The 12,817-nt window shown below is 38.1% G+C and overlaps 1 protein-coding gene across 7 annotated transcripts in view; it reads left to right on the forward strand.

Annotated features, from left to right (window-relative positions):
* Pikfyve (phosphoinositide kinase, FYVE-type zinc finger containing) overlaps positions 1 to 12,817 on the forward strand; it is an 85,106-nt gene that overhangs the window by 18,002 nt on the left and 54,287 nt on the right. For all 7 annotated transcript variants that reach the window (XM_085698920.2, XM_085698897.2, XM_085698925.2 and 4 more), the window contains 4 exons: positions 4,684 to 4,822; positions 8,059 to 8,216; positions 10,895 to 11,006; positions 12,282 to 12,429. In XM_085698920.2, the coding sequence (XP_085555046.2) occupies positions 4,684 to 4,822; positions 8,059 to 8,216; positions 10,895 to 11,006; positions 12,282 to 12,429 (557 nt within the window). The remainder of the gene's footprint in view (positions 1 to 4,683; positions 4,823 to 8,058; positions 8,217 to 10,894; positions 11,007 to 12,281; positions 12,430 to 12,817) is intronic.

Here is a 12,817-nt window from a genome sequence, read left to right on the forward strand (position 1 = left end):
TAGGGCGGTGGTAGCTCACACCTTTAATCCCAGCACTCTGGAGGCAGAGGCTGGTGGATCTCTGAGTTTAAGGATAGCCAAGACTACACAGAGAAACTCTGTCTCAAACAAAACAAAACAAAACAAATCTTTATTAAATGTATCATTTGCAAATACTTTTCAGTGGTGGCTGGTCTTTTCATTTTTTGACATTGTCTATGGAGCACAAGTACTTAATTTTAATTGGAGTGTGCCTTTGGTGTTATGTCTAAGTAGCTATTACTATATTCATGGCATCTAGGTTTTCTTCTGTGTTATATAGTCTTCCATTTTATGTTTTGATTTGTGATCCAGTTTAAGTTATTTTTTTGTGATGGGCATAACTTTATATTTCTTTTTGTATATGTTGATCCATTTGATTCAGTATCATTTACTGAAAAAAATCCTCTTTGCTCTTTTTTTGCCTTTGCTTCTTTATCAGAGGTCATTTGAATGTATTTTGAGGGTCTTGAACTCTGTTGTGCTTTACTGACATGTTTGTTTTTTTGTTTCCCCATGCTTTATGGTCCTGATAGATGTAGTTGTGTAGTAAGTCTTGAATTCAGGCAGTGTCAGTTCTCTAACTTTTGTTTGTCTTCTTATATAACAGTGTGTTCAGGGTTTGCTGGGTTTTTATTTTGTTGTCCTTACGGTCTTTAGAGTCAGCATCTGCAGTGTAATTCACTTTGCTTTCAAGATTGTGCTGACTCTGAATGTGTTTTTAGACAACTCTTTTTTTAAAAAAGATTTTTTAATTTTTATTTTATGTGTATGTATGTTCTACCTTCATATATGTCAGTGTACCACATTCATGCAGTGCCCATGGGCGATCAGAAGGGGGTGTCAGATCCTCTGGAACAGTCATGTGGGTGCTGAGTGATGGCTGCTAGAAACATCTTGGATTCATTATAAATTTGATTTTGAATTAAGTTTTGGTTGTTGTATATTCAGAAAATTTTCATGTTTGCCAGATTTTTCAGGACCCCAAGATTTAATTATGTGATCCTCTATGAGATCAAGACAAATTAAAGAAGGTGGGCGCTACACTAGGTTCATTTATTACATTTGATTGTCATTTCTTTTGGTCTACTTTACTATGTAATAATTCCTTTATTTTCCTGATAATCGATTTGTAAAGAGATAGCCAGTTATTTAGTAGGATGTCCACTGATTTGTGCTTGTCATATGCTTCTTGGATTGGATTTATGGTATAATTTTTATCCTTCCTTCCTTCTTGAAAGTTTTGTGTACTTTTCATTCTGTCCTACAAGAATGGGTACAGTTCTGTTTGTGTCATTGGTCGCATTGACTTACGGTTTTGCTAAGATTATGTCTTAGTTTACCAGTTTTCCCTTTGTCATTTAGAAGAGATATGTGGGGGATACTTTGAGGTTGCATTGGTTCAGTCAGTAGTTTTAGCTTTCTGACTATTGCTCTAAGGCTATAAAATGGTATTTTTTCCTAACTAAATCAGTCCTTCTGTAATTATTAGGTGACATTCTAACCTATGAAAACTTTCTCTTGTTGGAAAGTTGAAAGGGGGAATTTGGAGCATGCAATGTTCTGATTTAATTTTTAAAAGGAGTCTGACTTCTGTAGTGAGTATATCGGAGGAGAAGCAGCAGCCCAGGTTGGAGAACAGCATATAAGTGGGGTGAGGGGTGTGATTAAACTAGTAAAGGACAAGTTCTGCATATGTTTTGGTGGTATGTGTAAATAGGACTTGCTAATAAATACAATGTAGGCTAAACCAGAAAGGACATCAAAGATGACTAAGGGTTTTTTGACCTGAGCAGCTTAAGTGTGGTATTAGCATTTATTGAAATGCAGTGGAGGGTGGAGCCATGTAACAGTTTGATTTTAGACATGTTGAATTTGATATATCATCTAGATATCCAAGAGAGATGTCAAGTAAACACACAGATGGGTTAGAGGAGAAGTACTGGCTAGAGACAGAGATCTCAGCATTGTCATCGTGTGAATGGTTTAATGGCATAGCTCACCAGGAAAGTGAATGGGAGAGAAGGGGTGGGGAAGTGAAGAGGAACTGGAAGAGGAGACTGAGATGGAGAGACCAGTGAGGTGAGAGAGAGAAACGCCAGGAGGCCTTTTGTATCAGCAGCCATGAGCAAAGGTGTTGAGCAAGGGAGGAATTTACTGCAGCTGTGTTACCTAAGATGAGTTAAAGCTGAGCATTGGGTTTCGAACAACACCGGTGACCATAATAGACCATCTCGGTGGGTTGTTTGTCATCAAAAAGAGAAAAAGGAAGAATTGAGGATGGGAGTTTCACTGTAAGGAGGGAATGAACAGAAGGATGTATAGCAGAGCCAGGTTTTAAAAGGTAAGATATTCGCAGTCCCCTTGTCGGCATGTGCAGAAACAGCTTTGCTGGTTTGTGTGTCTCCCTGGGCTTTGGGTTGAAGACGTGGATCGACAAGGTCTTCAGGCCAGATAGAATTGCGTCAGTATATGCCGTCTTAATAAAGTTTAGTCAGCATTCTTGTCATAGCTTATTTGCTAAAGCTTTTGACAGCAAAAAAAAAAAAAAACCCTAATTTTCTTTTCTTCTTGATGCTGCTTTATTAGAGTGCACGCAGGGATTTTTTTGCAATGTTAGAGAATCAGGCAGCATGAGTGAATGCACACACTGAGGAGGAGACTTGAATTAGTTGACTGAGATACAGCCACAGTCTTTCACTAAAAGAAAGTGTCAAGAAGCAAGTAATTGATTATTATTAACTAACTCTGCTAAGTCTTTGAATGATTTATTTTAAAATATTTTTGTGTTTATACTGCACAGAGGGTGAATTTCCTCTTGAAACTTAGGGTTTTGGCTGACACTTCTTAGTATTAGTGAACTGACTTTAGATAAATTTCTTTATACCTAATTCATGAATGATGTGGGATTTCCCTCTGTACCATTAATTAATAAAGAAACTGCTTTGGACCTACAGCAAGGCAGAACTTAGGTAGGCAGGGAAAGCTAGACTGAGTGCTGGGACAAAGGAGAGTTAGGGAGAAGCCATGTAGCCCTGCTGGAGACAGATGGATGGAACTTTATCTGGTAAGCCACAGCCACATGGTGATACACAGATTAATAGAGATGGATTAAATTAAGATCTAAAAGTTAGCCAATAAGAAGCTAGAGCTAATGGGCCAAGCAGTGATTTGAATAATATAGTTTCTGTGTGTTTATTTTGGGGCTGAGTGGCGAAGAGAAACAAGTGGCTCTTTTCATCACTTGAGTTAAAGATTGTTTTACATTTAGTAGATGGTAGTGCACGCCTTTAATCCTGCTCTTGGCAGGCAGAGGCAGACATATCTCTGAGTTGAAGGCCAATCTGGTCTACAAAGCAAGTTCCAGGACAAATAGAGAAACTCTGTCTTGAAAAAAATCAAACAAAACAAAACCAAACCCCAAATTTTATCATTTATATATTTATTATTATTATTATTTGTGTGTGGGGGGGAAACGCGCGCGCATGCGTGCATGCACAGGTCACAGTATGTGTGGACATTCCTATTCTACCATGTGGGATCCAAGGTTTGAATTCAGATCAGCAGGTTCGGTGGCAAAGACCCCTATCACCTGAGCCACCCCGCTGGCTCCTGGTTCTTAAATTTTTTTCCCTAACCTGTAAAGTGGAGCTACTCCATAGAATGTATGAGGATTAAGTAAAAAAATGTATAGGTTACCCCAGAAATGAGTTGTGTAGTGTCAAGTGAAGTTTCTTTTCATCTCTTCTGTTAAAGCTAAAGTTAGATTTTATTTTTGTTTTTGTTGTAGACGATGACTAAAATTTCAGTTAAATTAAAAAATACATAAAAGCTTGGTGTTATGATATTCTGTTTATAAGTCACATGATATGTGCACAGAAGCAAAGTTAAAGATCATGAGAATACTTGCAGAAGAAGAGGAAACACAGTTCCTGTAACTTTTTTTTTTTACTGAAGAAATACGTGTGTGTGTGTGTGTGTGTGTGTGTGTGTGTTGGTTTTCTGAGAGACAGGATTTCTCCGAGTAGCACTCTCTCTCCTGGAACTCACTTTGTAAACCAAACTGACCTCAAACTCAGAGATCTTCCTGCCTCTGCTTCCCAAGTGCTGGGGTTAAAGCCATGTGCCACCACCACCTGGCCTGTATAATATTATTTGAGTACAGTATTTCAAATATAGCCTTACTAATGAGAAGGAAAATAATTTGTTCTTGAGGCTGCTGTAATTCAGGTCATGTGTAGTATTCCTATTATCAGATTCATTGCAGGATGTTCAACTCTAAAACTGATTCTTCTAATTTCTGGGTGATAGAAAAACAAGGGCAGGCTGGATTTGGCATGCATGCCATACTGCGTTTAACCCAGATACGCAAGGTTATTGTATGTAATTGTTATTTCTTATTTTTCTCAGTTATAAAAATGAATTTCCAGTATTTTTTACAAGCAGAGTTTGTGTGCTTCCTTTGAAATACTAATATGCTAACTGTATGATTGTTTCCTATAGTATTTAAAACTGTTCAAATTTTTTTGTTCAAACAATTGTTTCTGGTGTCCTTCCCTATTGTTCCTCTAGCAATAGCACCTAAACATCTGAGTATGAATTTCACATAACTCCATTCGCAGGTGAACTTCAAATTGTGATTTTACTTTTTGTTTTTATTTCCAGATCAGCCAGCATTACTAATCTGTCACTGGATCGATCTGGTTCTCCTATGGTTCCTTCATATGAGACATCTGTCAGTCCCCAGGCTAACCGAACCTATGTTAGAACAGAGACTACTGAGGATGAACGCAAAATTCTTCTGGTACCAGTCCAGCATCTAACCTGTTGCTAGTTTTGAGCATAAAGAGTGATGACTTTTTATTCCCATAAAGAAATCCATATGTGTCAGCTGGGCTTGATATGCATGCCTGTAAATCCTGTACTGGGAAGGCTGAGGCAGGAGAGTCTTGTGTTGGAGGCTCGCTTGAGATAAGTGGGATGTTGCTCTAAAAAAATAAAGTTTATCAATTAAACAGAGAATTAATTAGCTTAACCTTTAATTTACTAGCATCAACTGAGAAACTGGGTAAATACTCTTTCATACTCATGTATTACTGTTTTCTCCCCCCTTTCATTTGACAAAATCATTTATCTAATATAAGAATTGAAGTTAGATTGTAGTTTGCTTAAACTTTGAAACATCATTCTTATATACATGGAAAACTCTGAGAAACTTTAATTTCAACTGTTTATATGACATAATAATTGGTTCTTTTTTCAGTTTATGTATATATAAAACATTTGCCTAATTCTAAGAACAATTCAAAGATATGAAAGATAAGTCTTTTGTCTTAAAGAGGTTAATTCAAAAGACAAAAATGATATCAGTGGGAATATTTTTACTAGTGAAAGAAGTAATATTTTATTTTATAATTTTATTGTGTTTGAGACATGACCTCTCTGTGTTGCCTCAGTTTTCTCTATATAGATGAGAGTGTCCTTGAATTCACAGAGATCTGCCTGCTTCTGCCTTCCAAATGCTGGGGTTAAAAGGTACATACCACTGTGCCCAGCTTTGAAATACTACTTTAATAATAAAAATGTATCAAATGTATAACACAGGTATATATTATAGAGAAATAAAATAGGAAGATTGTTAGCAGTTGAGGGAGCAGGAAGTCTTCAAGGGCTTGAAATTACTTTTGTTAGGCAGAATGTGATATTACAAAGGTATAGATTTAGGATAAAAGCATTTTCCATGGACAATAAGAATTTATTTGTTGAGATAAAATTTAAGTTGGAATCAGTACTAGTTAGATGACGGTTATTTTGATTTACCATTGGGAAGCAATCCATTCAGTCTGTCTGTTTACCATTTTAGAAGTGATAGGGCCTGGGAGAAGGGAGCCAACAAATGACCATGTTCTGACGTCTCCCTCTTTTTAATTTTTTATTAGTAGGATATCCAGAATGCTTTTGACTTGAGATGTTGTAGTTAAATCTAGCATTCTGTGTAATACTCTGCCACCAACACAGGGATCCAAACTATGTCTGGTACTATTGGTTACATTATTATAGTGATGAGAAAAACTAGAGAATAGCTTGGAAAGAGACACATATGATCAGTAGTTCCGGACCTTTGTAGAATTTAAGTCCATATTGTTTGCCTTTTACTAGGAACACAAATGTTATGATGTCGTATGCAAATAGGAAGTGATTTAAATCCCAAAGAAAAATTAAACTCAGTTCTGTCTTTAGATGAATGAAGGAGTTTATGATGATCCCAAGGTCCAAGCATAAACACGAAGTCATTAGTAAAGATAACAGGAACTGAATCCATTAATTCTATCTGAGTTGATGCAAAGAAGGATGAGAAACATAAGTGTTCAGAGGCACTCTCTGAAGATGCACAGGTCAAAGCAGATATATACAGCAAATTTCCAGCTAAAGGGCAAAAGGAGATATTGACCATAGCATTAGAGGTTCTGTCTGCCCTTGTGGGGGCAAATAAGGCTCTATCTGCATATCCCTTCCCAACTGACTGTTAGTGGTGGCTCATGCTGTTAATTCCAGTACAGAGACAGAGGCAGGTGGATCTCTCTGAGTTCAAGGCCAGCCTGGTCTACAAGAGCTAGTTCCAGGACAGGTTCCAAAGCTACAGAGAAGCTCTGTCTTGAAAATCAACCGACCAACCAACAAACAAAAAAACAAAAACAAAAAAACCAACCCAAAAAACCTGAGTGTTAAGTTAAGGGTAATATAATACAACAAGGATCAAATCTATAAATGCATACAATTGCTGACATTGGGTTCTCCCCTGATTTATTAATTGAGGGAAAGAGGAGTAAGGTAAGCATTTGGTGTGAATAAATCCATTCCAAAGGTTTATCTTGGGCTGGAATGTAGTGGGGAAAGTAAGTAAGCTTAAAGGAGGTGAAAGACCTACGTGATACACAAATGCTCTTTTTAGTCTAGATTCAAATTGCTCTAGTTCTTTTCTTCTCAAAATCATATGCAAAGATTGTCCATGCCATCTTCCCTTCTAGAGAAGCCTGCTCTGGTTTCTGCCCCATTATTCGCACTCACCTTCTGTGAGTCTCCCTGCTTTTTTTTTTTTTTTTAAATCTCATAGCCTATTTCAGTTCCTGTTCCTGGCGCCACTTTTTTACCTCTCTACCTGGCGGTGGGACTTGAGAGAATAGAGCTGATAAAATGAGGCAGGTTAAAGTCTCATGCAATTGCCAGTTTTATTCAGAGCATCAGACGAATTTATATTCTGAGGGTAGGAGGAGTCACATGAGATATGTGCACTCAGAGCAAGCCACACGTGGAGATCAAGTCTCATAAGCATATAAATAAATAACAGTAGCCAGTTATGATGAATAATCTGAGTTAAACTTCTATCTGCTATACCTGAGAGGAGCATAAAAACACATTCCAGGAGCAATTCCATGTTTTGAAGAAACTACGGTCACAAGACTCTTGCCTTGTTTTCTTGGAGTTTTCCCATAAGCACTCAGAATTCTCTCACCTCTCCATATTTTGGAACTAGTTCCAACATCTGTCCTTACATATTTACATTTGAACTTGTAGTTCATGAACTTCTTTGAAAGTTTTCTTGAGTAGGAAGTTATTCAGCAAAGACTTTTCTTTAGAAACATTTACTGGTCAGTTGAGAATAATGGGAGGACATCTAGAATCTGTGGAGTGGAGGCTACTCTAACTAGGTTAGTGTAATTGACTGTCATCTTTGTCTACCTTGATTTGTCTCCATAGAATGTATTGTGTGCTTAACTAAGAGACAAGTAATATGTGCCATTGACTGAAAAAGAAGGAACATTTGGAATATTTTGTTTTGAAGAGAAAAAAAAGCCCAAATGTGTCAAATTCAGGCTGTTTCCATGCATGTGCCATTTATATTGAATAACTTATCATAGTTAGCAGCTGTGAAGAACTCCAAACTGAGATTCCTTTTGAGATCTCAATCATAGGAAAGCCTCTGAACAGGTACCCAGTACCCCTTTCAGGGATAACTGATTACTTTTGATGTGATTGCAGGACAGTGTCCAGTTAAAAGATCTGTGGAAAAAAATCTGCCATCACAGCAGCGGGATGGAATTTCAGGATCACCGGTACTGGCTGAGAACACATCCCAACTGCATTGTCGGAAAGGAATTAGTCAACTGGCTAATCAGAAATGGACACATTGCTACAAGGTATTATAATTTTAAAATGTTTTGAAATTATTCATTAGTTTATTGTTTATTAATGACTAGGATGTATATTTGAAGATGTAAGGGTCTCTTTTGCGAGTTATGGTGATGTTTTATGGATTTGATGGTTTGAGGAACAAGCTCTTCAACTTCCTTTATCTGATGAGAATGTTTGCAAGGAACCTGATTTGGGTTCAATTTACTATACTTAGAAACAAGGACTTGGAGCTGGTGAGATGAATCAGTGGGTGAAGGCACTTGTTCCCAAGCCGGAAGACCTGTGTTGGATTAACCAAACCCACATGCTATAAGAGGAGGACTAATATGGTGAAAAGCCCCATGGGAAAAACTGGGTGTAACAATGTACTCCTGTAACCCAGCTTGGGGAGGCAGAAGCCAGAGGTTCAGCTGGTCTAAGTGTAATTGATGAACTCCAAATTTAGTGAGATACCCGTGTCAAAAGATAGGTGGATATCAATTGAGGAAGACACTTCCTGTTGATTCAGTTACTCGCTTCACCGTGTGAGCACCCATGTGCACACAAACACACAGAACCTGAAATATGCAGTAGTTCTTCATATGGCTCCCTAGCAAAGCTGAATAGGAGAATGTAGCTGGAGTCTAAGGTCAAAGGATTTTCTTGTCACTATTCTGTAATCTAGACATTGCAACCTGGATTGAGAATTGAGTCTGTAACTCATTTTTGGAGGGACCTAGTCTGTCTCAGAGATCACATATAACAAACAGGATCTGCTGGTTTTTTTGGGTTAGCTACTTTTCTGTTGCTGTGATATTATACTATGTCCAAGGAAATTTATAGAAGAAAGAATTTATTTTGGCTTAAGGTTACAGAGAGTTAAAGTACATAATAATGGGTATCTTAGTTAGAATTTCTGCTGCTATGGTCAAACACCTTACATATATGTAATGACAACTATTAAAAAAAGGGGTCATGATTTTGAAAAAGAGCAAGGAGGGTATATGGGAAGGCTTGGAGGAGGAAAGGGGAGGGAGAAATGATGTAATTATAATCTCAAAATGAAAAAAAAATAAAAACACAACACAACACCATGACCACAGGCTCCTGGAGGAAGAAAGGGTTTGTTTCAGCTTACAACATTCAGGTCACACTCCATCACTGAGGGAAGTCAGCACAGGAATTCAAGCAACGGTGTGGAGGCAGGAACTGAAGCAGAAGCCTTGGAGGAATGCTGCTTACTGGCTTGCTCTCTAAGGCTTGCTTAGCCTCCTTTATTACATACCTGCTACCACCTGCCAAGGGGTGGGAGCACCTGCAGTTTGTTGGGCCTTTCCATTTCAGTCATTAATCTAGAAAATGCTCCAGAGGTTTGACCACAGGCCATTCTAGTGGGGGCATTCTAGTAAGGAAAAACAAAAACAAGCAGAAAACAAAACAAAGTCCTAAACAGGACAGCAGCGTAGCATTGCAGCAGGCAGCAGGCATGGCGACAGGAACAGGATGCTTAGAGCTCACATCTTGAACCACAGTAGAAGGGCAAGAGGTTTTCACCCTGAAAGTTGGCCTCCATTAGCATAATTCCTCCAGCAAAGCTTCATCTTTTAAATCCCCCAAACACTACCATCAACTAGGATGTTGTAACATGTGTAACATATGGGAACTGTCTCAGTCACTGTTCTGTGAAGACACATCATGACTGTGGCAACTCTTCTTATAAAGGAAAACATTTGATTGAGTTTATAGTTTCCGAGATTTAGTCCACTACCTTGGCAAGAAGTGTGGCATTCATGCAGATGTGATACGGCAGAAGGAGCTGAGTTTTACATCTTAATCTGCAGGCAGCTGGAGGAGACTGTGTACCACACAGGGTGTAGCTTGAGCATCTGAGACCTCAAAGCCCACCCCCACAGTGACACTTTCTCCAAAGGCCACACCTCCTAATAGTGCCACTTCTATGCGCCAAGCTTTCAAACACATGAGTCTGTGGGGGTCATTCCTATTCAAACCACCACACCTTTCAAGTTAAGATGTCTCTTAGCGCTTGATACTTGCTCGGATGAGTCTCCTCTCATGAGAAGGAATAAGAAAGAAATAGCGGTAAGCAGGGAACCTCTGGGTTATAATTTGGTTGTAAGTCTTTTTACTTTTGTGTCTTTAGTCAAAATTTTCAGTCTCGTTGAGACTTGGACCCCTTAGTTCCAATGTAGGGAAATGATTTAGTATTGTAAGTAAGCTGTGGCTATTGAACAAAATAATGTTGGCTAAGTGCTTTATAAATTTGTGAAATGTCATATACTATAGTGCGTTGTTTCCATTTCATTCATGTATTTCATATCTCTTTAATATTTGTGTTGTTTTCTCATCAGGACCGGAAGTTGTTTGAGTATAGGAACCATGCCATTCTCTGTGTTTTTTACTTTGTTAAAGATGAGTGTGAATGCCTTATGTACTCAGTGCATGCTTACTGAAATTAAAATAAGCTTGTTTTTAGGTCTACCTTACCAGTAGTTTCTCCTTTGCTATAGTACCTAGTAGACTTTGTTTTAAGTAGTTCTTTCTTATCCCTTTTATCTAAAGACCATTTGATAGTTCCTCTTAGATTAGAAATAAAACTTAAAAAAAAGAAGTGTTTTATTATGTGCCCAACATACATTACTCTGCATGACTTTTTAAAATTTTAATTTTCTTGGTCTCGATTTAGGGCACAAGCGATAGCAATTGGACAAGCAATGGTTGATGGACGTTGGCTGGATTGTGTCAGTCATCATGACCAGCTTTTCAGGGACGAGTATGCACTGTATAGACCGTTGCAGGTAATTGGTAGTGATACTCTGATAAGAATGTAGTAGCTCGTTTTGAAATTCTGTTTTCATTAGTAGGGATAAAAAGTGGTTGAATCGCCTAAAGACTCTGTTTCTAATACCTCTCAGACTCAGTGCTAGGGAGGTGCTCCTCCACTGAATGACCTTCGTCTAGGATCAGGCACTGTTAGTGTGCTGTGGCTTTGCTCACACTTGGCTTCTGGTACTTATTTTACTTGTCATTTAATTTTAGTGATTTTCATTTTTACTTTCTTTATCTTTAGGACTAAGAGGGAGATTTTAGAACTAAGGGCGGAAATCAAAGTGATTTGAAAATTTGATATTAGCTATTGAGATAGATTTTTGACTCTATACAAATCGTACACTAACGATTTAATGCTAAAATTTATTCATAAGAATGAAAATTATTTATAGATAATTATGTTTGTTTGTTTTGTTTTTTTGAGACAGGGTTTCTCTGTGTATCCCTGGCTTTCTGGAACTCACTATAGACCCAGGCTGGCCTTGAACTCAGAAATCTACTTGCCTCCACCACCTGGCTATAGATAAATTCTTTAGAAAAGATGTAATTCTTTAAATTTTGGTTTGTGTAAAAGAATACACACACACACACACACACACACATTCATATGGTGAAACTGTGAGCAGCTTGTGAACCAAGATTTATAAACTGAAATTGGAAGCCCCATAGTTAGAAATGACCAGTAGCCTCATAGAGTGGTGTGCTATAATTTGTTAGAATCAGATTGTTTTCTAGGGGGTTAGAGTTGCCAGGGTTAGACTACATTTTATGCTATCTTCACTTGGCACTAAAGGATGAGGTGAGACCTTGCCAACTACATACCAAAGAAATGTTCATTTGTGAAATGCTACATTCGCTTTGCAGCAGTGAAAATTATAATTTTAAGAGTATGGTTATCGGGCTGGAGAGGTGGCTCAGAAGTTAAGAGCACCTGCTGCTTTTCCAGAGGTCCTAAGTTCAATTCCCAGCAACCAAATGATGGCTCACGACCATCTGTAATGAGAGCTGGTATCCTCTCCTGGCGTGTACATGCTAGCAGAACATTGTATGCATAAAAAACAAACAAATAAACAGTGTGATTATCAATATGGTACTACTGCTTTGCACCTCCTTTTGGTTATTTAGTTATTTTTATGTGAATTTATCGGGTTGTTACAGTTATAGAAGTATAGGCCACAACTTCTTTATCATATGCTAATGTTGTCACTCAGGCTCAGTTGCTCGGTTTGCTTTGGTCCTTTCAGAGTACCGAGTTTTCTGAAACACCTTCTCCAGACAGCGACTCGGTGAACTCTGTGGAAGGACACTCTGAACCATCCTGGTTTAAAGACATAAAGTTTGATGATAGTGACACAGAACAGATTGCTGAAGAAGGCGACGATAATTTGGCTAGTAAGTTTGACTTTCTAATGTTGTAGTGTTTATGGCTTATTGCTGTGCTGGAAGGGTGAAATGATTGTCTTGTGGATGACTTATGGTTTCCACTTGATGTCAACATGTGATAGTAGTGATCCTTGCTTAGATACAGTATTTTCTGAAGGCAGCTTGTTAGTCAACTGACATTTCTGGATGTTGCCATGGCCTCTAGTTTGCAGCAGCTTAAAAGTAACTCTTGAGCTAATATTGCAGCAGGCAGCTTTCTTATCTCTCTACTGTGGTATCGACTCTCTCTCTGCAGAACCTCCAGTGTATTTTCTCTTTAAAACCTCTTTAAAAAATTCGTTTTAAATTTAACATGCTTAAATTTATTAAGTCTACCCAGAAGAACGTGAAAATACTG

Source organism: Myodes glareolus, chromosome 1 (assembly GCF_982192425.1).
Source record: "Myodes glareolus chromosome 1, mMyoGla1.1, whole genome shotgun sequence".
Classification (NCBI taxonomy): domain Eukaryota; kingdom Metazoa; phylum Chordata; class Mammalia; order Rodentia; family Cricetidae; genus Myodes; species Myodes glareolus.